This window comes from Acomys russatus, chromosome 4 (genome assembly GCF_903995435.1).
Source record: "Acomys russatus chromosome 4, mAcoRus1.1, whole genome shotgun sequence".
Classification (NCBI taxonomy): Eukaryota; Metazoa; Chordata; class Mammalia; order Rodentia; family Muridae; genus Acomys; species Acomys russatus.
The window spans coordinates 50,144,360-50,167,764 of record NC_067140.1 but is presented as its reverse complement, the minus strand read 5'-3'; the positions used below and the strand labels follow the sequence as shown (position 1 = coordinate 50,167,764).

At 43.9% G+C, this 23,405-nt stretch overlaps 1 protein-coding gene across 3 annotated transcripts in view; it reads left to right on the top strand.

The window, feature by feature from the left end:
* LOC127188007 (neuroendocrine protein 7B2) overlaps positions 1-23,405 on the top strand; it is a 66,751-nt gene that overhangs the window by 29,075 nt on the left and 14,271 nt on the right. For all 3 annotated transcript variants that reach the window (XM_051144342.1, XM_051144340.1, XM_051144339.1), the window contains one exon: positions 21,996-22,145. In XM_051144342.1, the coding sequence (XP_051000299.1) occupies positions 21,996-22,145 (150 nt within the window). The remainder of the gene's footprint in view (positions 1-21,995; positions 22,146-23,405) is intronic.

Here is a 23,405-nt window from a genome sequence, read left to right as displayed (position 1 = left end):
ACCTGGGAAGTTGCAATGAATGATTTTTTTCGCAGATAGTTGACAAAGTGGGTTATGTCTGTATAGGAAATGGAAGAGCAGTAACCAAATTTTATGTAACCTTTATGGCTTGCAAAGCCGCTTTCCTGTAACCTGTCTTTATTTGATATCATCATCATAAAGATTGAAACTTTTAAAAGTTTTCCCACAATGGCTTGAGATTTTTAAGTTTGTTGGCAAGCCAGCTATGTTAGATTTGGATACATGTAGACTTGTATAATCCTTACGATGAACAGTAATGGTGCTGGGCATTATGGTAAACCACATACAGATTTGGATGGCTGGTATTTCAGGGACCTGAGGCTACAGGAAGCAAATGTTCTGACAAGTTTCCCTCTTGGAACAAATTGGTGCAAACATCTTGGTCACCGCAGTCCATAAAGAGTCAGTGAAGCAGGCTGGGTTTACTAGATCACAGGTAAGCATGGCAATTAAATCTGAATGTGCACACTGACCCGTTGTGCACTGTGTGCTGTGTGATTTTTAGTAGAGGGAGAGGCATGTGGGGGTTTTGGGTTTGGAGAGTGGGGGGAGGGTGGGTTATACAGCCAGCAGGAAGTGCATTGAGATAGGCCTGCCTCTTCCAGGTCATGCCCAGGCAAGTGCTGAAGCATGCAGCTTACTTTCCCAGCCCTAAAATGGAGATGAGCCGTCTGGCCCATCTCACAGTGTTGTTGTGACAGAGAAATTAAGGTACATCTAGGCACTTTGAGAAAGGCGAAAATGTTCCACAAACACAGCACGTATTTGTTTGCTTGCTTCTTTGGTGATGCCTGGGATCCAAGCCAGGTCCTTGCCCTTGCTAGGCAACTGCTCTACCACTGAGCGCCATCCCCCCCGTATCTCAAAGCAGCATTCTCATGCTTGCTATGCCTTTTGTCCTCCAGTTGCAAATAGCTTGAGGGTTGAAAGATGATTCTATTTTCTTGTTCCCTGCATCCTGCTAAAGTCAGGCCTGAGAAAAGCCACTCCCATTCACTGCCTGTTACTCTTTGGAGGAATCCCTTTCCCTAACCTTACCTGTACCCCATTGGTAGTGACATGGGAGTGAGGATCACGCAGCTGTAGGGAGGGGCACTGACTTTTCCCATTCAGACTTGCCTTCCCCATTTCTTGCCCTCATGACTTTATGACCATTTAGCAAATGCCAAGCCCAAAGTGAAACATGTCACAGGTGAACATCAGGGGTGCTGCTGAAGGACAAGTGTGCCGATGAATTAGAAATCTGGCCTGCAGTGGACTGGAAGCAAGCTGTCCCCTTGCTGACCTCCCCAACCTTTTACAAGAACCGTCATCCCATCAGAGTGTCCTCTAATGCATTTCCATTTTTACTCATCCAATAACTACCAAGTTCTTACATTGTTCCAGGAAGTCTGCCTCCAACCTTCATAGGTTTCAAAACCAGTATGTACTGTCCTAATTTGCACTTGTGGAGCTTTATAAACCAATTGCGAATCAGGTGTTATCTTAAGCTTTTTGTGAAGGATCAGCTGTGACCAGAGGAATATAGCAGGTGTTTATGAGGGTCATGGCAGGTTTTGATTGCTGTGTTCCTCCTGTGCCAACTGCAGTTCCCATGGGTCTTCAGTTAAGAGGCATCCATAGGAATAAGAAAGATAACACACAAGAAAGATCTGGAACCGTTAACTGTGTTTTTTTTTTTGCTCAACACCTCACTTCAGCAAAGTGGGCTGCATAAAAGTGGAATAGCAACGCAGAGGGGCGGACCCGTCCAACGTCTCCTACTGTGACGTGCAGCCCTAGTTTAAGGAGTGAGGGTGTATATCATGTGTCAGGGAGACTTGGGTTTGAGTAGAAGAAGTAAAGAAAAGGAAATTGCTTTTGGCCATTGTGCCAAATACAGGATGGTTACAGAGTGGGTGGGGGTGGAGGAAAGGCTGGGCACCCTTGAGGCTGCAACAGGCTTGTCCGTGTCAGAACAACTGTTAATGAGGCCGATGATCTACACTGTCCATCCCCCTAAGCTCACACAAGGAAACTCCCATCTCTCCCATAGCTCATCTGTCCTTGTCCCTTGATGCCTCTCCCTGCAGATAAGAAGGCATCCACACATCTGGATACCCCCAGTCAGTGGTGTTGACTGGGAGGACAGTCCAGTCGTTACTGTTTGTGTTGGTCAAACCCATGTGCAGTGTTCCTGGAATCCCAGGAGATGGATGCTGCTGTTTCTTCAGCTTGGTATCTGATGGTTGCTCATATAGAGTCACAGACTTCTGATTACAAACCCCCAGAGTGGCAAGCACAGGCCCTTTCGACATTTTTTTTTTCTAGTATCCTGTCCTCAGTATACAGATGCGGAGAGGTATTCAACCCACAGGAGAGAAACCTCATGGAGACAGAGCTACACTTACCTAGGGACTGAGAAGACTGTGCTGAGGGGTTCTCCCAGGGACCCCTGGGAACTTGGTATTCATTCTCCTGCCCTGGTTTTTCTTTGCATGAAGCAGAGAGGACAGCCAGTCTAGGCTGCTGGCCTGCCTTGCAAAGGAAGGCCCAGGGGACCTTCCTAATATTAGCCATTCTACTGGGGACTGCTCAGCAGGCCTCCCTGCACAGTCTGAATAAACATGAATGACTAACATGCCCCCCCCTACCCCCCCCCCCCCCCGCAGGCAGCAGGAATGGATGGGCCCACTGGGAAGAATTCCTTCGCTCTAAACCACGAAGCGTGCCTGTCTCTTGAATCCAACCAGCCTGTCTCTCCTCTTGTCTCTTCCCTTCTTTCCACGTTCCAGGCCTTCAGCAGATGGTGGGAGGGACCATTTGTTGAGTCTGTCCAGACCCTGAATAGTTCTTGGTCACTGAAGTGTGTAAAAACACAGCAACGATGCAGGTGCTATTGTCTGAAAGTGTTTACACAGAAAGGGAGGAAAGAGCCGTTATTTTGACAGACAAACGATACATTGCACTAACACTGTAAGGCTTTGTCCTTTAATGTGTGGTCAGCGAACAGGACTGTTGGCATCAGCTCTCATTTAACTAGGTCTGTATACTGCACACTGGAGCCTGGTAAGCGCCTCTGGCTTTTTTTTACAGGCAGAGTTTTGGTGCCTTGGGGTCTGGGCCACAGACCAGCAAGATGTGCCTACAGGCAGGGAGTGGTCAGCTCACTCCCAGCCAGATCCCAAGCTGTGGCAAGAGTAAATTGTCAGTACCTATTCACAGTGCTCCCGAAGCCTACTTGCACTACTCAAGCCTTCTCATGCCCCTGCCTCAAGATGACTATGCTGTGAGGCTGGTCAGATCACCGCCCCACCTCCTCCCTCATCAGGCTGAGAGACAGTGGGCATCCTATTCCCTGCTCTGTTGGGGTAGCTGCAGCCGTGCTGTTTTGATGGGGGAATCAGAATGGGGGAGCGCTTGGATTTGGGGCTCTGCTTTCAATGGAATGCATTTCGTGTCTGGGAGCAGATCTGTAAGTGCTCATTCTGCAAAAGTGAAAACACAAGCAACCTAGATGGAGCTTCTGTGAGTGATGGGAGATGCATGCGTGACACTAACATCCATGTCCTCTCATGCCCTCGTGCCTCTCTGATACTCTGCAGCCTTCTGGCCACGAGGCACATCTTGTAAGGCAGGAGGCCAGTCTTTTGCTTGGCTTTCCCCCTGTGCTCAGAACATGTACTTCTGTGAGTTCTTGCTGAACAGTAGGATAAAATGATGAATTCTTTTTCATCTTTTCATCTTTTCTACCCAATATTAAAGCTCTAAAATCTGGAAGAAATAAGATAGCCCCAATCTAACTTGGAATATATGTTTGAGGGGAGCTGGAGAGATGGCTCAGTGGCTAAGAGCACGTGCTGCTCTTTTAGAGGACCAGGGTTCAGTTCCCAGCACCAACACGGTAGCCCAGCACCATCTATACCTCCAGTCCAGAGGACCTGATGCCCTCTTTGGCCTCTACAGGTTCTGTGAGTGCATGCATGTGAACACACACACACACACACACTATGCATACATATATGTGGACAAAACATTCATAAGCATAAAAATAAATGTTTATGTTTTTTTAATCTTTGAAATGGATAGAGACTCCATGAAAAGGGTGAAGAGAGATCTGTGAAATACTTAGCCAAATGTTCTAGCAGAAGGAAATAATCCCATTTTGTATCTATTGTGGCCCAGTACCTTAAATATTATAATTTTGTCCTCATAAATCCTATGTGGATGGCGCTGTTTTACAATAGAAGCCGGTGAGCATTGTGCCAAGAATGGAGAGATCAAGGGCATAGGGTCTAGATCTGAGTCACTTGTGTTTGAATCTAGTCCCGAATTTGCACCCTCACCACAGTGGACACCTAGGCTGCAAAATTTCCTTTTGATGACTTGCATCACTAGCCTCTGCCCACTAGAGGGTAGAATTTCCCCAGTGGGACATCTAAAAAATCTCCAGATGATTTTAAATGTTCCTTGCAAGTTAAAAGCTTTTGTTAAAACTTACTGCTCTGGAAGGTGTGTGTGTGTGTGTGTGTGTGTGTGTGTGTGTGTGTGTGTGTGTGTGTGTGTACATCTACATATGTATGTATATACGTACATATGTGTATATAGTATGTTATATGTTCATATGTGTATGTATGTATGTGTATATATATATGCATATCCCTCTTCCCTTTCTTCTCTTCCTTCCCCTCTCTGTCTTTCTTACCCCTGCACATTTGAAACAAAATTTAAGGAGCAACTCAGTAATTATGTTTAAACTGTTTTTATCATAAAAGTGATAAAAAGACATTGTGAATCATTAAAACAAAGTAGTAAAGATTGTTTACAGTCTTACCACTCAGAACTTTCCACTTTCAGCATGTGATTGGTTTACTTATTTGTGAGTGGAGGGGTGCTTTTTTTTTTTTTTTTTTTACTTTTTTAATTTCCTTCTAGTGAGTAGTCTTATATATAACAATTCAAATAAAGGCTTTAAAAATATTTGTGTATGTGTGGGAGGGGAGGCGGGGGCTATGTGCACATGAGCGCAGAGGCTGGGAAACAGGCCAGATCCCTTGCAGCAGTTATCACAGGAGGGTGTGAGCTTCCCGATGTGACTGATGGGAACGGAACTCAGGTCCTCTGCAAGAGCAGTAAGTGCTCTTAACCACTGAGCCACTTCTCTAGCCTTCACCATCATAAATATTGTTTATGTTTATCCGTATTTTGTACAGCAAATATTACATTAATGTTACAGTAAAAAAATTTCTATATCCCAACAAGTCAATGTCATTATTTTCAGTAACTGCATTGCATCCTAGTGTATGAACAGGCACAATGCAAACCTTACCCAAACGTGGACATTTGGAGTTTTCCAATTTATTATTTTCATAACTATTTCCTCACTAATTATATATGCACATGGCCCTTTACATATATTCTTGATAAATTTCCTAGGGTGTACATTTCTGAGAAAAGAATGATTCTGCCAAACTCCCTGTATATTTTGTAGTTCTATTTCCCAATTAGTGTCATATTGCTCTCAACTGTTTAACCAATATATGTAGTGTTTCTCTCTCCCTCTGTCTCCTCCCACCCTCTCTTCCTCTCTCCTCTCTTCATGGACAGTTTTCTCCACTTATTTTCTGTAAGCACCACTCTTTTAAAAGCCATTTGACAGGTAAAACTGGCATCTTACTGTTTTAGTTAGTATTTATTGCATGGCCTACAAACTTGAACATCTTCCCTTCCGTATGATTGCATACACTTGTTTTCCTTATTCTTTGAAATATTTGTTAACAAAATGCATTCCTTCACCATCTATAATTGTACCTGAACTTGCGCAGTGCTTGCCTGTCTCTGTGCCTTGTGTTTTCACATTCAGACTTATAGCAGACGTTTTTCTAAGCTTTTTAGTATAAGCATAATAACAAGGAGATGAAAATCTGGGAGGAGAGATGGAATCATGTCATGACCACCAGGTGGCGCCATTGGCTCGGAATGGAATCATGGCTCTGGCAAGTAGGATGCTATTAATTGAAAAGTGGTCATAAGATGGGCAAGGTGGTAAAGAGCCTGAGAGTTCTTTGCCTCCATGGGACAACACTGGTTAAGTTTGTATTAAACATGACAGTGATCATGAATGGGCCTGATGCATTTGTGTGTGTTGGGACAGAAAGTCAAGGCCTTTTTTGTTTTTGTTTAAAATATGTAATAGCTGTGAAGAAATATTTTACATAGTCTACAGTTGCCTAATAAACTATACATTTCCACAGTTTTCAATATAGTTCAACCACAACAATCCATTTTAGAATAGTTTTGCCATCTCAGAAAGAAACCTTATCCCCTTTGTCATTTCCCATGCCTGTCCTTTCTCCAACCTCACTCTCCCCTTCCTAGTATGCCCAGAGCACTCACTAATCTAACTGGCTTGTCACAGCGATTTTGTATAAGAGGAACCTCCTGTGGGTGTTGTCTGCGATGGCAGTAAGTTTTCACTGTTGCTCCATGTCCAGTACTGCCCTACCTGACTTCCTGGCAGGAGACATGAGCACTTTCAGGGCTCCCAGAAACAGTGGTCTTTGTACGTGATGGTTCTTTAATGGGTAGCTCCCTTGGATGCTAAGATGGAAGGTTTCTGGGCCCCAGGCCAGCTTGGGTTTGGTGGAGTGGGCACCTAGGGCTGCTGAAGCGTGTTTATTGGTAACTTTCATGACCTCACTGATGACCAACCTGGCAGTGGTGGGGTGGTCAAACTGTAGAGAGGAAAAAAAAAAAAAAAAAAAAGCCAGGTTTTAAATGGAGGCATGAGAGAAACAGACCCTCTCCCTGAACTTGCTGTGCCAGCTCCAGCTCCAGTCCCCCTGTCCCAGATCAGGCTCAAATGCTGCATCCTATCAAATGGTCATCCTTGACTCAGCCTGACAACAGGGCATATCTGAAGGCCATCAAAGCAGTGACATCAGTCTTATTGACTGTTCAGCTGGCAAGCATCTCAGCACAGCCTAGCAGAAAGAATGCTTAATCTGACACCTGAAGCTCACCAGAATATTCCACTGACTGGTGCCTGGGGCTGTTGTGAATATCCAGTGAGACGTGACAGGCTGAAGCAAACTGGTAAATGAGACAGCAGTAGGGGACAGGGTGGGACCCTTGGGAGCTTCCTGTGCACCCACCTCATTTCATAGTAAACTGAGTCTGCAGAGGGGAAGATTCTTTGCTGAGGGCCATATGGCATTGTCGGTGGATGGGGCAGCAGTGGGTCTGGGAGCCATGGCTTTGCTTCCTCTCTCCTTCCTTTCCCAAATCCCTCCCTTGGCACCAGAAGATTCAGATCCAATCACTCTGACGTTTCCGAGTTGAGTAGACTCTAGGCTCACTTACCCATGGCCACACACCCTAGTGGATCCGCAATATTAATATGCCTGCTGAAGGAGTCAGAGCCGAAGTGACGGCGTCTGGAGAAACAACGGTGGTCTGCACAGATGGCTTCAGGAGGAACCCAGAGCCGATTAAAGTCCCGTGAGCACGAAGCTTGTGCAACCTGGGAAACCAAGTTAAGAGAAACAACACAGACTTATAATTTCCAAGGGGACAGAAGAGATACCTCTGTGGTTAAAAGCACTGGTTGCTGTTCCAGAAGACCAAGGGTGGATGCCCAGAACCCACACGGCACTTTACCACCATCTCTAACTCTGGTTTCAGGGAACCCGGCGCTGTCTTCTCATCTCCACAGGCATATGCATACACAAAATGTATAGACATAATTGCAGGCAAGACACCCATCTACATACAATTTAAAAATAATTAATAGCTGCAGCCCATGCAAACGAGGGGCCTCATTCGCTTCATTGTCAAGATTTATCTCCCGCGAGGACTTTGTGGAATAGGGTAGACCGCTTGTTTATGTAAATGACACCTGGTGTACTGAGAAGCAGTTTATAACCCTCTATTCTCACGGAATAAAGACCATCCTGGAAACATACATGGTCTGAACACCTGCTCCGTGTGAGGAATGCCAAGGAGAACTGAGAGGTCAGGACAGTGCAGCCTCACTAGGATGTGGGGGACTGATGCCCGCGATGGAGACCGAAGCCAGGTTCCTTCCCGACTATCCGTGTCCTCAGTTTATTCTCAGAGAATCTTTTATAACCATTCTTCTTCTTCTGAATGTTTTGTCCAAAGGGGAGTTAGACACAGGCATGAAGGAAGCCCGTTAGTGTTGGGGGATGAAAATACTTTCAAATTTTACATGAATGTTTGAAGTGATGTCCCCCTGGCCAAGTCTCTTAACCCCACATCACTGTCTTGAAGTGAACAGAAGGAACATGTATGGTCAGCGTGGCCATTTCCTAAAGTGTGCCCGATGTCCCCGAAATAGGACAAGTGAACATCCCAGGAATTGATGCCAACACCCACACAGCTTATTCGCATTCTGGAAACAACGCCCTCACTCAGTGTGTCTGTTTAAGCAGCAACATCAGCATTAGGCTTTTGTTTTGTTTTCAGCCACTGTCCTGAATGGTACAACTTGGAACTAGAGGTAACCCTGGACTCAGAAGAGCTCGTTTCGCTGGAGAAATGTCATTCCATTTGCTCCCTTCATTTTCACTGCTGGGTCTCAGGTCGCTGAGGTCCTGTGAAGAAGAGGACAGTCAGAGTCACGAAGCTCAGTCCTGTTAAGTAAACACAGCACGGTTTGCCTTTCTTCAGAGCTGCCTTGGATGACAGGGAGAAGCGACAAGAGAGTGTGTGCCATCCCGTTGCAGGTTCACCAGAGTGGACGGCAGTTCTAGAGTTCTTCAGAAATGAGCCTCTGGAACCTTGAAGCCCAGAGGGACTTTAACATGACAGCGGATTCATCTCCATCCACGAAATGCAGGAGGAGGGTACTAAAGCCTATGCTCTGAGGTGTGCCTGTCGGTTTCTGATGTCATAACCAATCCCGTCACTTCGGTATCACTCCCTGTTTTGAATCATGGGTTTCAAGCATCCTCAGAAGTGCTTCCTGGGTAATCCCAAAACTTTTAACAAATCCACCCTAAGAAAAAAATAAGCAACGATACGGAACAGCAGAAGGGTATTTAAAACGTGGTTTTAATTAAAACATTTTTTTTTCTTCCTCAAAATCCTGTTATGAGCCACTAAACAAACTTCTCAGTACAAAAGCAATGCAAGCCACTTCCATCAGAGATTTTTGAATCTTATGATAGATTAGTTGGTCTTGGGGAATTGAGGCAGGGCTATTCCTTAAAAAACAAAAAACAAACAAACAAACAAACAAACAAAAAACAAAACACTAACTATAGGGACCTGTGAAATAATTCCTGTACAAGCCTGGAGACCTGAGTTTGAAACCCACATAAATTTGGAAGAAGAAAACAGAGTTGTTTTCTGACCTCCACACATGCATTATGACATGCACTCATATGTCAATACACAAAATAGTGATAAATAAAACTAGAACCGCTGCCACGTCCCATAAGATGCAAACACCCTGTGCATCAGCCAGTAGAACAGTGACTCTGCTTCCAAGAGGCAGCTTCACAGAGACAGCGTGGAACCTGGGGAGTACTTGTCTTTCACGCAGTTGCTCTGTCACTCTGCAGTTTGCCAGTTACCCAGGCACACTTACTTCCATTCCTTCTCAGCTTGCATTGGCTATGTCTTCATTCTCTCCTGAGTCTGAGGGCAATGACACAGACATTTACTAAGAGCACGGTTATTATCAGCCATTTATAGAAAAGGACACTAGCATTCAAAGAGGTAAGAGTACTTGTTTAGGATCATGTAAGGTTTTAAGTTGCATATGCCCCCTGAATTTTAAAATGATGACCACAACTGATGTTTATTAAACATCTGGTATTGGCCACAACTCATGAAAAAAGCCTTAAGAGGATTTATTTTATTTTATCCATATACTGCCCCGCTCAAAAAAAAAAAAAAAAAATGCTGGTATTTTTAGTGTCTTCATTTTACACATGAGATCACTCAGCCAGTCTGATGGAGCCAAGACTCAAACTCAAGCAGCCAGACTACAGAGGTTGTGCTTTCGGAGCCTAGGGCAGCTTTCTCTGCATGCCTGTCCACTCCAAACACAATGTGTCACTTCTAAGCGTGGGCCTTAGGGCTCATTTGCATTGCAAAATTCCCCAAGTGCAAGCTACATAGAATATATTGAAGATGGTATAGAAATAGAACGAAAACATCTCAGCAGTTGTTTTTATATCGATTGTAGGTTGAATAACAGCAATTGGGATATATTGAGATAGATTAAAATGAATTATTAAAATTTAGTTTCACCTCTTATTTTTGCTTCTGAGATGAAGCTACTAGACAAGTTTCAATTATATATGAGGTTTGCATTATATTACTGCCAGGCAATGTCTCAATATATTATTCCAAAATATAGAGAGACTATAACTCCCCCAGGCCGAGGTTGATCTTCCTTGGGAACCCTAGTTACAGTCTTGATTAGCATGGCGGATGGAGAGTTTCCTGGCAATCTTAAGTGTAAGTCCTCTGTTATTTATGAACTTGAATTGCCATTATTATCATGTGTAGATAAAAGAGAAATCAAAAAGATTAGCTAAGGCACGTTTTGCCTGTAAGGAGAGCTCTCTCTGCTGACTGTGTCCTGCCTGCCTTCCCTCTTCTGGCCTTAATAGCTTGAAGTCCACATACCCTGCACCCACCTTTGTGATACCTTTCAAATGTGTTTCCTGTCATGTGCCTTTGAGTCCCAGATCCAGCCTGACATATAATTGGCAAATGACAGAAACCTAGCCATTTTGTTTGTTTTGTTGCTGTTTTACACCTAGTGACAATTGCCAGGCTGAGATTACATAGCTGCAAAAAGGAAGACATTGGGAATGTTTGTGGAAATGGAAAAAGCCAGAAGATCAAAACTAGAGAGATCACCAAAGCTTGGTAGAGGATTTATTTTAGGCATCTCTCCCCATAGCGCACACATCACGTGCTCTCCCTACTCTTCTCTGCAGGACAGATTTTTTTTTTTTTTTTAATGGCGATATCTGCTAAAACTCAGAAATAGAAAAGAATGTTCCGTTTGTCCAAAATAAATGTTTGTGTTAGCAGTTTACAAAGGATACTTATCTACAGCAGCTTTGGGTGGAGAGAGGAAACAGAACACCGCTAATTAATGCTGTTACTACTTGGTAAGGTCAACTTAAGGTACTCTGCCATGACTCAAAGGCCTTCCAGGACCCACACTGAGACACTTGTCTTACACTGAAGACAAGGGTTGGGGGGTCAGGGATGGATACTGACATTGTGGAATGATTATTTTTCCAAGCTGTTTGTCCCTAGTCTATGCTGGTGTGGGGCTTAGTACTCTAAGGTAGCTGGCAGATGAGATGATGGGCTGGGACAACAATGCTAGGCCTTGGCACCTCTCATGTCCATTCTATGCCACTGTGTTTTCACTCTGTCTTGATTACATGTTCCTTGTGGCCTGCTTCCCTTTAGAAGTCTAGGCTAGCTGGAAAGTGGAACCTGGGTAGAGCCCATGAAAGGACTCTGGGTCCTGGTTAGAGAGTCATATCCATTCTCTTGGAATCTTGTATCTATCTATTCTCATCACATTAGCACTTTGACATCAGATCACCTTAGAAGTCTTTTAAAATGCAGATTCCCATTAATGTGGTATATGACACTAGGCCTGCAGGACAAAACATCTCTGGGCAAAGGGTGTCATGATAAGGGGCAGCTTCAGAAAGCAAAGTGCAGCTGCAGGTGAATCCAGATGCTTGCACACTCAGTCGCAGCACAATCTCCTTTCTAGTGTCTCCTGTGTCCTCACCTAGTCCCAACCACCTGCACAATGGATGCGCCATTTTATTTTCAAGTATGACTGATAGGTTAACATGGGTTCTACTGTGGTGGGGCACATAGTTTCACTGGAATCAGAATAAAATTCTTAAAGCATCAAAAATGGGCCCTTCACCTCAGTATAAAGGTCTGCTTGGCCTCTGTAATGCTATGAATTGATCCTTTATTTCAGACAGCAAATATGAAGTACATGAAGGAGCTAGAAGCCTTTCTGCAAGTTATTCAAAATGGCTTTTCTCAAACCTACCAGGCTCTCAAGTCTCCTAGAAACAATCTCATGTCCAAATTATTCTGTTTTATTCTTTGTGTTTTGTATGTATGTATTGAGAGAGGCAAGGCTCATGGTGGCTTCATGAAATTGAATTCATAGAATAAAATTTGAACTTTGGCAATTGAGTAAACAGCCAAAACAAATGCACTTTGGTGAAGAAAAAAAAAAAAAAGACATTTTCTTCTTTTGAAAAGCAAGCAATGTCTAAGCAAAATACCTTAAAAGTGAACTAAAAAGCTTTTCTAAAGTAAACAACTTAGCCAGGGATCCTAAATTGGGACCACATGGAGATGTGGAGCCTTCAAATACAGTGCACCCAGGCTCCTCATTTCTGCCTTCAATGCTCGCCTGCCTCCAAGTAGCTCTTGTAACCTCTGCTCTCAAATGAGGCTAAGGGTTTTAGATCCTAGTATGAGGAGGAGAAGGCAGAAGAAGAAAAAAAAAAAGAGGAATGAAAACAAATGCTTCTCAACCCAAAGCATCTGAAGGATCAGTTTCACTTATGGATCAGTCAGACTCCAATGCAGAACTCTCCATGTGGGCTTATGGGGCTGAACTTGTGAAGGGCCAGACTTGAACTTGAAGGTGGGGTTCAAGGACTGTAAGCCAACTGCCTAGGCCAGTCCCTGCCCTGAGGCAAATCAAGGACGAGCCAAGTGGGCATAGATAAAAATCCTTCCTTTGTTTTCCTGATTCACTACATGTTGTGTGCTTTGGGATCACATGGCATGAGTCTAAGGAATGCAGTCATTGCAGCATAAGCCCTGCCCATTATAAACATTCGCTAATAAGGCGGAGAAGATGGAGTCTGCAGAATCCATGTTGAAGAGTGAAGGGTGGTAAGCTCACTTCCTCATGCTAGAAACACATCTCTCTTCCTCCACGTGCTCACAGTGGGTGCTCCCATCAGTCATTTGCCCACGCTGACATCTTTTGTCCCCTTCCACTAGAGGGCAGGCTCCTTGAGAGAAGCATAAGTAGGTTTCGGGATGACGGCTTTGAGAGCAATGATTAGAATGAGCTCAACTATTAACTAGTTTTAACTGGTAAAGGTTCATAGATGTCATCAAACTGTTCCAACTGTCTTGGGCTGCTATGGCTCTAAGCCTCAAGACCTTTAAAGTGAAGGATATGTAGGACAGTTCATTGTGGCTCTTTGAATTGTGGCGTTGGGAAATGGTGGGTGCATAGTAAAAGGCAGCTCATAGTTGAGTGTTCGTAGTCAGCCAGAGCACCTAGGTGAGCGTTGTGTATAATACGTAGTGCCTGGTTTCATTGTCCTGCAAGCATCTCATTCCCACGTTAGACCAGAAGAAACTGAGATCCAACTGGGAGGTTAAGGAACGACACGGTATGGTAGCAGGTGTGCTTGAAGCCAGTCCCCAAACATCAGGAATTGATAACGGTTCTTCCTAAACAGGGGTTCTGTTGTCTATGGCTTCTGAGCTAAAGAAACTAGGGGCTTTTCATAAATATGCCTGAATGTTAGAATACTCATGTCTCGGCAGAAATCTTTCTCCTATCTCCCTCCTCCTCCCCCGCTCTGTGTTTATATCAAGTTGAGGGTGGGGAGGGGGGCGGAGGACAGCACAAAATTTCTAAACTTTCAGAGCAAAGGAGACTTTCCTGAGTAAGCCCCACAGTGCTCCTCAAACACAGGCCCTTCTCAGTGGCCTCTCCTGTCTTGTAATGCTTCTCATGGACAGTGTCCAGCCTCCTCCTCACCTTCCTTGCCTGGTCTGTGGTCTCAAGAAAGAGCACTCTCATGCCTCTACCCACTTCACTTCCCTCTGTCCTAGTTGTAGGCTGAGAGCCTCCATTTCTTTCCTCACGTACTCACTATTTCTATAGGGAAGGTCTCTCTTGCACCTTCAGCTCCCTCTCTGAAGACTGTGAAAAGAAAAATAAAGGAAAAAGAATACGAAGCCTGGCCCTCTTTAGAACAGTTATGTGGTTGTTCCCGTCTCCCAGACACTGACAAAAGAAAGTGGCTGATGGCTTCCTACGTTATGGACAGAGACACTGGAGGAACCCAGGACAGCAGGGAAGTGTATTTTTAGTGCCTGCAGCTTGTGGCAACATAAGTGAAAACTGCTGGATCCTTTCCCTTCCACTGAATGGCTGGTATTGAAGAGTCTACGCTCTCTCCTTGCCAGACTCTCCTCACGGAACTCCCCTTTTATGAGGTGGGTGACTAGCTCCTTGGCACCAGGCTGCCCCGCCACAATTCTCCTTTATTGCCCAGTACTGATGCCCAGCTACATGACTCCACAGACAGCCTCGGCATGGGGCGAGGGGCACCGGTAGAACCCTGCTGGCTGCAAGCTTGTCAGGGTGTTACCAAATTGCGAGGCAAAGTCTGCAGGGCAGGGTTCCGTCTGGACACGCTGAGTCTTCTGGCATGAGGCGGCAATCAGACACGGAGGAACTGCGGGAGCGCAGACAGAGGCTGGCTTCTCATCTCAAAGGGTTTCTGCTCCACAGTGGGAAGCCAGCCCCCAGGTCACTGACGTATTTGGGTCCCCCGAGGGAGCTAGAGACCCCAGTTATTCTGACAAGTCTTCCTGCCACTGTTGTTCAACGCTAATCTTTAAAAAGCCAGTGGGAAGCACGTGGCCCCGCAACATCCTCCTGGTGTCTTTCAGAGCAGAAACCATGCTAGAGCCTCAAGCTACAAGATGGCAGACTAGAAACTTGCTGAAGGCTTTAGGCAAGTAACCATACTCTAGAATTCTCTTCAAGAGAAGTAACCCTTGTCCTACTGAGCTCACTAGAGCCCTCCACAAGATAAAAAAAGGTGCTTGGGAACTATTGAAATTATAATACGACCCCAAACAGAGGTTGGGGTGATGGACGGAAGGAGGGGAGGCCAGGCCCTATTTGTTCATGCTTCTGACCAGCATCAATCACTATGGAGACGGTTCCAAGTGGTCCAGCTGGGAAAAGCTTTTGTGTCTTGGTGTGATGAGATCAGATTCTCCGAAGAACATCACTGCTACCTTGGGACTTTACTGGCAAGGGACATGTTTTACTACCCAGTCTATAGGACTCCTTGGAGCATGAAGTGGCGCCAGAGGTGCTTTCCTGTGAAAATGAGAGTGCCTTTTTTACCCAGAGCACAGCTTTAAACCAAGAGATGTCATTGCACCTGCAGCTCCCTTACCCCCAAATCTCAAGTGACTTTACAAACACACTCAGTAGCCACACTGGGCACGTTAGCTTCTAGGAAGCAAGAGTAACATCCCAGGGTGCTCTCAGAGCTAATGCAATCTTAGTTTATTCACTATTCTAAGAAACGTGGATGTATGTTTTAACTGTTGCCACTGAAGTCCCAGTGACAAGAGCATTAACCTGGAAATCTAAGATACCCAAGCTTAGGCCCTGCCCTTTGCCTGCTGCATGGCAATCTGCACCTATGTGCCATCCCTGGTAAAGAAAAATAGGGACAGGGACTTGTGTTGCCTAAGCCCACTTTAATTTTATTCACGTGATTATTACAAAAAGGGTGTGGTGTGGCTAGGATTAATAGCTTCTAAGAAGGATGAGACAGGGACTTTATAACGCAGCTGGGACCATTTAGTAGAGTTCTCTTGTTGTGTGCTTTATAATGGAGAACACTATGTCACTTTATAGTCATTTTATAGCAGCGATATTCCAAAATTATTATAAAAAGGCCAAGCCGTATTCCCAAAGATACGATTTAAAATGTCTGCCTAAAATTCACAGGAACACGTTTTCTTTGAGTGACTAGATGAATGAATATTGACCTTAATAAGGATTCTCCAGCCATCTGGATACCAAGTGGAGATTCATCCTCTCCAGCAGCGAGAGATAAAACACTGCAATGGGAAGCCTCACTCTGGAGTTTGCCCATGGAGAGTCAGATGACTTCAGAATACTGTGTAATACTATAGATCTACTCAAGGAAACCTTATGATTCCTTCAGTGCACCAGAAAGCCCATCCCTGGTGAAGGCTAGACGAAACTGGGGGATTTACTGGTACTCAGTTTTTATCATTTCACTTATTGCATATGGACAACTAGCCCAAATAACTTAAATATGAAAGTGAATTAGATGCTAAAAACAGTTTTAATTAACCAGGAGAAATGTCATTCCAGGTCAATGAGATTTGGACGTACTGGACTCTGAGTGACATTTCTTGCCATTGTTGCTATATTGAGATGGACAAGTGTATTGGATGGAAATCAGGGAATGGAAGTAGGTCAGGTAGCTGAATCTAGGGAGAGGCTGAAACCAGGAATCCTGAAAGGGTACACACAGAGGAGGAGACTCCAGGAAAAAAGCTTGGGATGGGGATGCAGGAGAGAGTAGGTTGTGCTTGAAAGAGAGGCAGAATCTGATGGAGAATCCAAAAGCTCTGTGCTGGATAGTGTTATGTCAACTTGCCATAAGCTAGAGTAGGCATGGAAGAGGGATCCTTACCTGAGAAAATGACTCCACAAGATGGACCTCTGGGCAAGGCTGTGGAGCATTTTCTTAATTAGTGATTGGTGTGGGAGGCCTTAGCCTATTGTGGGTGGGGCCACCCATGAGCTGTGGTCCTGGGTTCTCTAAGAAAGCAGGCTGAACAAGCCTCAAGGAGCAAGCCAGTAAGCAGCACCCCTCCATGGTCTCTGCATCAGCTCCTACCTCCAGATTCCTGCCCAGTTTGAGTTCCTGTCCTACTTCCTTCAGTGATGAACTGTGATAAGAAAGTGTAAGCCAGACAAACCCTTCCTTCCCCAATCTGCTTTTGGTCATGGTGTTTCATCACTGCTATGATAACCCTGCCAAAGACAGGCTCTGATACAGATCAGTCCAACTCAGGCGGCCTTTGGCTGGTTTTTTTTTTTTTTTTACACCCCTTCCACCCACCCACTCAAAGTCCTAGATTACATTAATTACAACTAAATAAAATGCCACTGCTGTGACAACACACACACACACACACACACACACACACACACACACACACACACACACACACAAATCTGCCTCTGAATCTGTATTATTTAGATTTTGGAAATAGTGGTCTGGTACTACATTTTTTTACTACATAAACTTTATACAGATAGAACTGGCCTTAAAACTTGTTGACAAGAACTAGGTATTTCTCATTTCTTTCAGAGATATTTGTAGAGTGCTACAGGGGTGGGTGGAAACACATAATGTCTCACCATAGGTTAGAATTAATTATCTGAAGTAATTTCAAAGATGTAAACAAAGAAATCCTGTGTTTACCAATGGTGTTTTCTCTAACCATCAGGTCACTACCCTTTGCAAACTTCAAAGACACCTGACTTGTCTCTCTCATGTACATTGCTCTAAGTAAGCCTCATTTCAAGCCGTGTTATGGCCATCTTGATACCAGTCCTTGCTATTTCCCTCCTGAGCCTTGGCAGCATTCTGAAAGCAGGCCTTCTTAGCTTCCTTCCAGTTGACCCCAGCATGGTAATGCCATGATGCCTTTGCCATGCCTAACCACACTGGACTGTATACCTTGTTATTCTGCATAGCTTTGCTGTGTTAATTTTGAATAACCAAGTATACTGAAGAGAAACCACACGCTCAGTGTCTCATGTTCTGTGGCACTAATGAAACAATTGGTGTGTTGTTTGCTGCAGAAAGTCCTTCGTGCCCCCTGGACTGGGCTGCATACTTCTCTCTATGATGGTGACTTCCTTTTGCTTCCCAGCCACAAGAAACATGCGTTACAACAGGCTGCATTGCACACATTGCTTCCTCTTTTGTATCCCTAGAACTCAATAAAAACAGCACCCACAACAGTCTGTTTAACAGCTGACCCCCTGTCTTAGTGTTCTATTGCCATGAAGGGCACCATGACCACAGCAACTCTTACAAAAGAAGACATTTAATTGGCACTTGCTTACAGTGTCAGAGGTTTAGTCCACTATCACCATGGTGGGAGGCGTGGTGGCATGCAGGCAGACATGGAGCTGGAGACATAGCTGAGAGTTCTACATCCAGACGCAGGGAAGAGGAAGAGAGAGCCACTGGGTCTGGCTTGGGATTTTGAAAAACCTCAAACCCCACCTCCAGTGAGGCATACACTTCCTTCAACAAGGACTCAACCCCCTAATTCAAATCCATGAGCCTATGGGGGCTTTTCTTATTCAAAACACCCCACCCTCTGATACTCAATCCGAATATTTTGGTTTTGTCTAAGCCTTGATCCATAGAGTGTGTTCAATAAGTAATATAAATTGATTAATGACCTTTGAACACGTGTTTGGTTGATGTAAGAGAGTGAAGGAGACTTAGGTAAGTGGAGCAAGCAGACCTGGTAGTATCGCAGTGTTTTGGCTGATTTAGCCTGGGCTGTAGCAGACCTAAACAGTAGAATGAATCAGAAAGATAGCATTTGATTGCATACGCCACCACTTTTAAAGTTATTTTGTAGAGGTGCACAAGACAGCATCTTTGACATTTACATGTCCCCCACAGTTACTGGCTCAGTGAGTGCATCTGAATTCGATATCATTAAGCATGGTTTGAAAAGACTCCGTATTTTAATATATCTACCTGGTTCTAAACATCTGTTGCTACCCAACAAGTGCTACATTCATTTAAATGGCACCGGTGCACAGAGGTAAACAGAGCTCTGGCAGGCCTTCCATAAGGGAAACTGTGTTTGCTTCCTTCGTTAATTACTAATGGAGCATTAAGACATGCGTTCCTTCTGAGCCAAGTCGGATAATTCCTGGCACCTAATTTGAGGGTGCTTTCAAAAGCAGAGACATGTATTGACACACCAGAGAGCATGCCCTGTAACAAGCACGGCGGTGACTACAGTGCCAGGATTATACTAAGTTTCAAGCATATCAATACCAAATGCACTGATCCGTTGGTTTAACCTTTGCAGTTTGGAGGTTAATTTGGAAAAACAAGCAAGCATCCCAAGAGCACTTGTGAAAGTCGCTACCCTTGTGTGACTTGGAGAACGCCTTATGAAGATCCAGAATGGTTAAAAAATAAAGACAGACCAAATCAGTGGGACAAGAGTTGCAAGCTAAGAACAGAATTACAAGCCAAAGTGCGATTTACAGATTTTTAAGCCAATAACTAACAGAATTAAAATGGAGAATTTATTCCCTTGGCCACATCAACTAACATAACATCACAGTGGTAACAGAAAATAGTAAGCAATAAGAGACTGACTGATACTTATTAGTCATATTAGCTATATCTGCTTATGAGTTACATAAAATAGCTTATTTTAAGTATTCACAGAGTTATAGTGGTGCACAAAAGAAATACCTTGTTTGTTTGTTTGGATTTTTTTTGAGACAGGTTTCTCTATGTAGCCCTATCTGTCCTCGAACTTACACTGTAGAACAGGCTGGTCTCAGTTTCAGAGATCTACCTGCCTCTGCCTTCCAATTGCTGGAATTAAAGGCATGCACTACCAGGCCCAGCAAAGTTTTTTTTACCTTTATTTTTATTTTATATGTATGAGAGTTCTGCCTGCATGTGTGTCTGTATTCAATGTATGCACAATGCCCACAGAGGCTAGAAGAGTGTTTTGGATGCCTTAGGACTGGACTTATAGATAGTTGTGAACCACTGTGTGGGTACTGACAATAAAACCAGGGTCTTCTGGAAGACCTACCAGTGATCTTAACTACTGAGCCATTTCTCCAGGCCCAACAATTTTTTCAAATATATAAATTTTGTAGACATCCACTCTAATTGCAGAACAATGAAATACAATACAAGCACAAACAAAGTAACCCAGAGTGTTGGCAATGCCTGGATTTCAGAGCTAAGTTTGTCACTTTAGGCTTAAATTTTAGTCACACATAACAGAAATAGTGGTGGAAAAACCTCAGAAAGGTAGACACAAAGGTCTACCCATGATGATCCTACTTGGATACGTTTAGAATCCCAAAGAAAACAATGTCCCTATCCAAAGAGGAGTGGGTTTGGCTAAAAAGGAAGTGGGCAAGGAAGGACACACTTTTCATGGACATGGAACGATAAGGTTGTATTCCCCAAATTCAGCTGTAGTTTCATGCACAGCAGGTCATCCTTTGATTTAGAGTAGACCCCCCCCCCCATGAACATCTATGAGCCCCTGGTACATAGATTAATGTGCTGTGAAGGAGGTGCACCATTGTCCCTACAAAGCTGAAAAATATAGTCTTCCAAAGGAACGATCTGGGAAAAGAAAGCATCTTCATCTAGTAAGATGTCAATGGTAGAATGAGTGAAGAAGTCCATAGTCAAAAGGCTGTTGTAGGCACCGTAAAACAAGCTATGCATGAGAACTTGTGACTCACTGCTGTGTCTGTGCATGAGCAAGGCACTTAGAAGTCTGTTGCCGGCATGAAAGATATAGGGATGGACAATTATTGGGCAAATGAAACGGGATGATAGGTTATCTGTTTTAAACATGCTAAAACAAACAATGAATTAGAGAGTTAATTTTTTTTAAAAGTAAACTAAAAGAAATATCCAAATGTTGGTCATCACCCTGAAGAGGCAATGATTTTACAAGTCTAGACAGATAAAAAGAAATCGCAAAGGAGAGCTAAAAACGACTCGGACTGTGCAAATATTAAAAACTTATGTTAGCAAAATATTATAATAGCAACCAGCATTCAAAGTCAGACAATATGGGGGGAAATGTTTGCAGAGAATGTGACAAAGGCCTGATATCTTTATTAAGTGAAATGTTTGTACAAATTGATAAGAGAAACATTATAATTCTAGAAGCATAAACAGACAAGTCATAAAAAAAAACAGTAAGTAAACATATGGAAGATATTTGATTGATTTGGCAGTCAAACCCATTTAAATGAGCAAGAAAAATATGAAATATTATTTTTATGAAATCCGATGCTAGTGAGGGTGCTGTAAATGTGCTACTCGTGTGTTTTGGTGATATTTAAATTAGTACCTCCTTGTGAAAAAAAATTGGCAGTACAATATCATGAGCTGTAAAAATGTTTATAGCCTTTGACCTAGTAATTTTACTTACTTCTGGGAACTTATCCTGAAGAAAATTAATCCAAAATATGGAAAAAATTAAGGACCTAAAATAAATTGGGAAATACCAAGTGTCTCACAATTGGAGACTAGTTATTGTGTCGTGGTTCACTGATTGGATATAAAACACATTGTTTTTTCATGAGTACAGAAATGGAGCACAGGCAGACAAATGGAAAGATGATTGTGATTTTCATATGAAATAAAATGATTAGATATTTTAAATTGTTCTTGCATTTATATGTGTGTGTATGCACATGAGTGTGGGTGCCCACTATTGCCACAAGAGGGTGTCAGATCTCTAGAACTGGAGTTACAGGTAGTTGCCACTGCTGACCACAGAGAACCAAACTCAGATCCCCTGGAAGAGCAGCAAGCACTCTTAACCACTGAGCAGTTGCTCTAGCTCCTGTAAAGATTTATGCAGGAAAAAAAAAAAAAAACTATCCAGAAGAGAACAATTGGAGCAATCAAATTTTGAGTTGTTAAGCTAGGTTGGCAGGATGTTAGTGAGTTTTTTCCTTTAAGTTTCCTCCATTATAGTCTTTTCATCTGTTAGGCCTCTGTGACAATCGCCTCCTTGTGTGTCCCCTCATTCCCACCCAAGTCTATACCCAGCTTCCTATGTGAGCATCCAGGGACCCAGTCATCCCACCAGCTACATGGAACTGAATGGCCCCCAAGCTCCATAATGCTGTCTTAGCAGTTCTATGCACACCATTCACAATTTACACTCTGAGGAAATGATTGGTGTCCACTGGGTGTCCATTTCTGCCCCTAAATTCAAAACCTCAAGAAGACAGGAAACATTTGTTGTTTCCCTTGTCACTAAGAACAGTGCTCTCTCTGTCTGGTCTGCTGAGTAGATGTTTCTTCCCACTGCAGGGGGAGCTCACGAGGGTCTTCAGCACCTTGGACCTTTTGGCAACATCCCCAACATAGTGGCAGAGTTGACTGGCGACAACATTCCTAAGGACTTCAGTGAGGATCAAGGTTACCCAGACCCTCCAAATCCCTGTCCTCTTGGGAAAACTGGTAAGGAATGCAGCCTTGGGTTACAACGGGTGGTAAGTGGAAATTGTGGCCCTAGCTACAGTGTGGATTCTCTCTGAAGAACATTCCTCTTTTTATTTAGGGTAAGGCGTCTCTCTTCCCTGAAGCACAGAGCTCCCATGTTGCTCCACCCAACATGGGAGTTGGATATGACTGAGCCAGGGTGGTGAGGCTGGCCCCGGATGAGAGGAAATTCTGAGTCACTGGCTGGCATCAAACCCATCAGCCACCTTTGACTCGCTTCTAGGGTTTTGGATGAGAAGGAAGAAATACCAGCTCAGACTGTGGGGGTCTAGAAAAGTTGATAAGATAGAGTGTAGCACAGAGGTTTTTTAAAGTGGGTCCTGAAGCCAGCAGGAGCAGCCTAACCTGGGAATTTGAACATAAACTAGAAATGCAGATCCTTGGGCTGAATCAGGCACACGGAACCTGGGACCTAGCCGTCTGTGTAGTGACCCACCTTGCAGCACACTGAAGTTTAAAATCAACTGTTAGAAGGCAAAAAAAAAAAAAAAAAAAAAAAAAAAAAAAAAGACCTAGAGTATGAGCCAAGTGATCTGAGTTCTAGGGTTGACCCACAGTATGGCATCACTGCTTTAGGCTTCAGTTTCCTCATCTATAAAAATAAGACACACTCAATGCCTTAAAGAAATGTGGAGTGGAGTTTCCGGGTTATCACGAGCAAGACCCATGTGACATAGCACTCTGCGTATGCACTTAGGACACTGAGAGCAGAGCAACCCGAGTAAGCAGACAGAGGTGGATGAGGTCCCAGCACTAGACTCTGCCTCAGAATCTGCTTTTGCCTTTGATATAGTTAACATACTGCACATTGTCTTTCTGTCTCAACTGGCAATCTAGAAAGAAAGAAAGAAAGAAAGAAAGAAAGAAAGAAAGAAAGAAAGGAGAAAGGAAGGAGAAATAAGAAAGAAGAAAAAAGGAAAGGAAGAAGGAAAGAAAGATAGATGGATAGACAGAAGAAAAAGAAAACACTTGTTGAGTTGAGATACACTTGGAGAGGACTCGAGCCCATCTTACTTCGACTCACCCATAATACTAGAATCACCCATGATGCAGCACAGCTCAGTTGAGAGATCCAAGGATGGAACCTCTGTTGCCCCTTCTCTGCCAGGCTCTCATCTGAATCATCGCCCCTCTCCTTGCACAGAGCAGTGCGGCTCCTAGAATCTAATATGGCCACAGGGCTAGAGTGTTATCTAGGGCACATTATCAGGCCCCCAA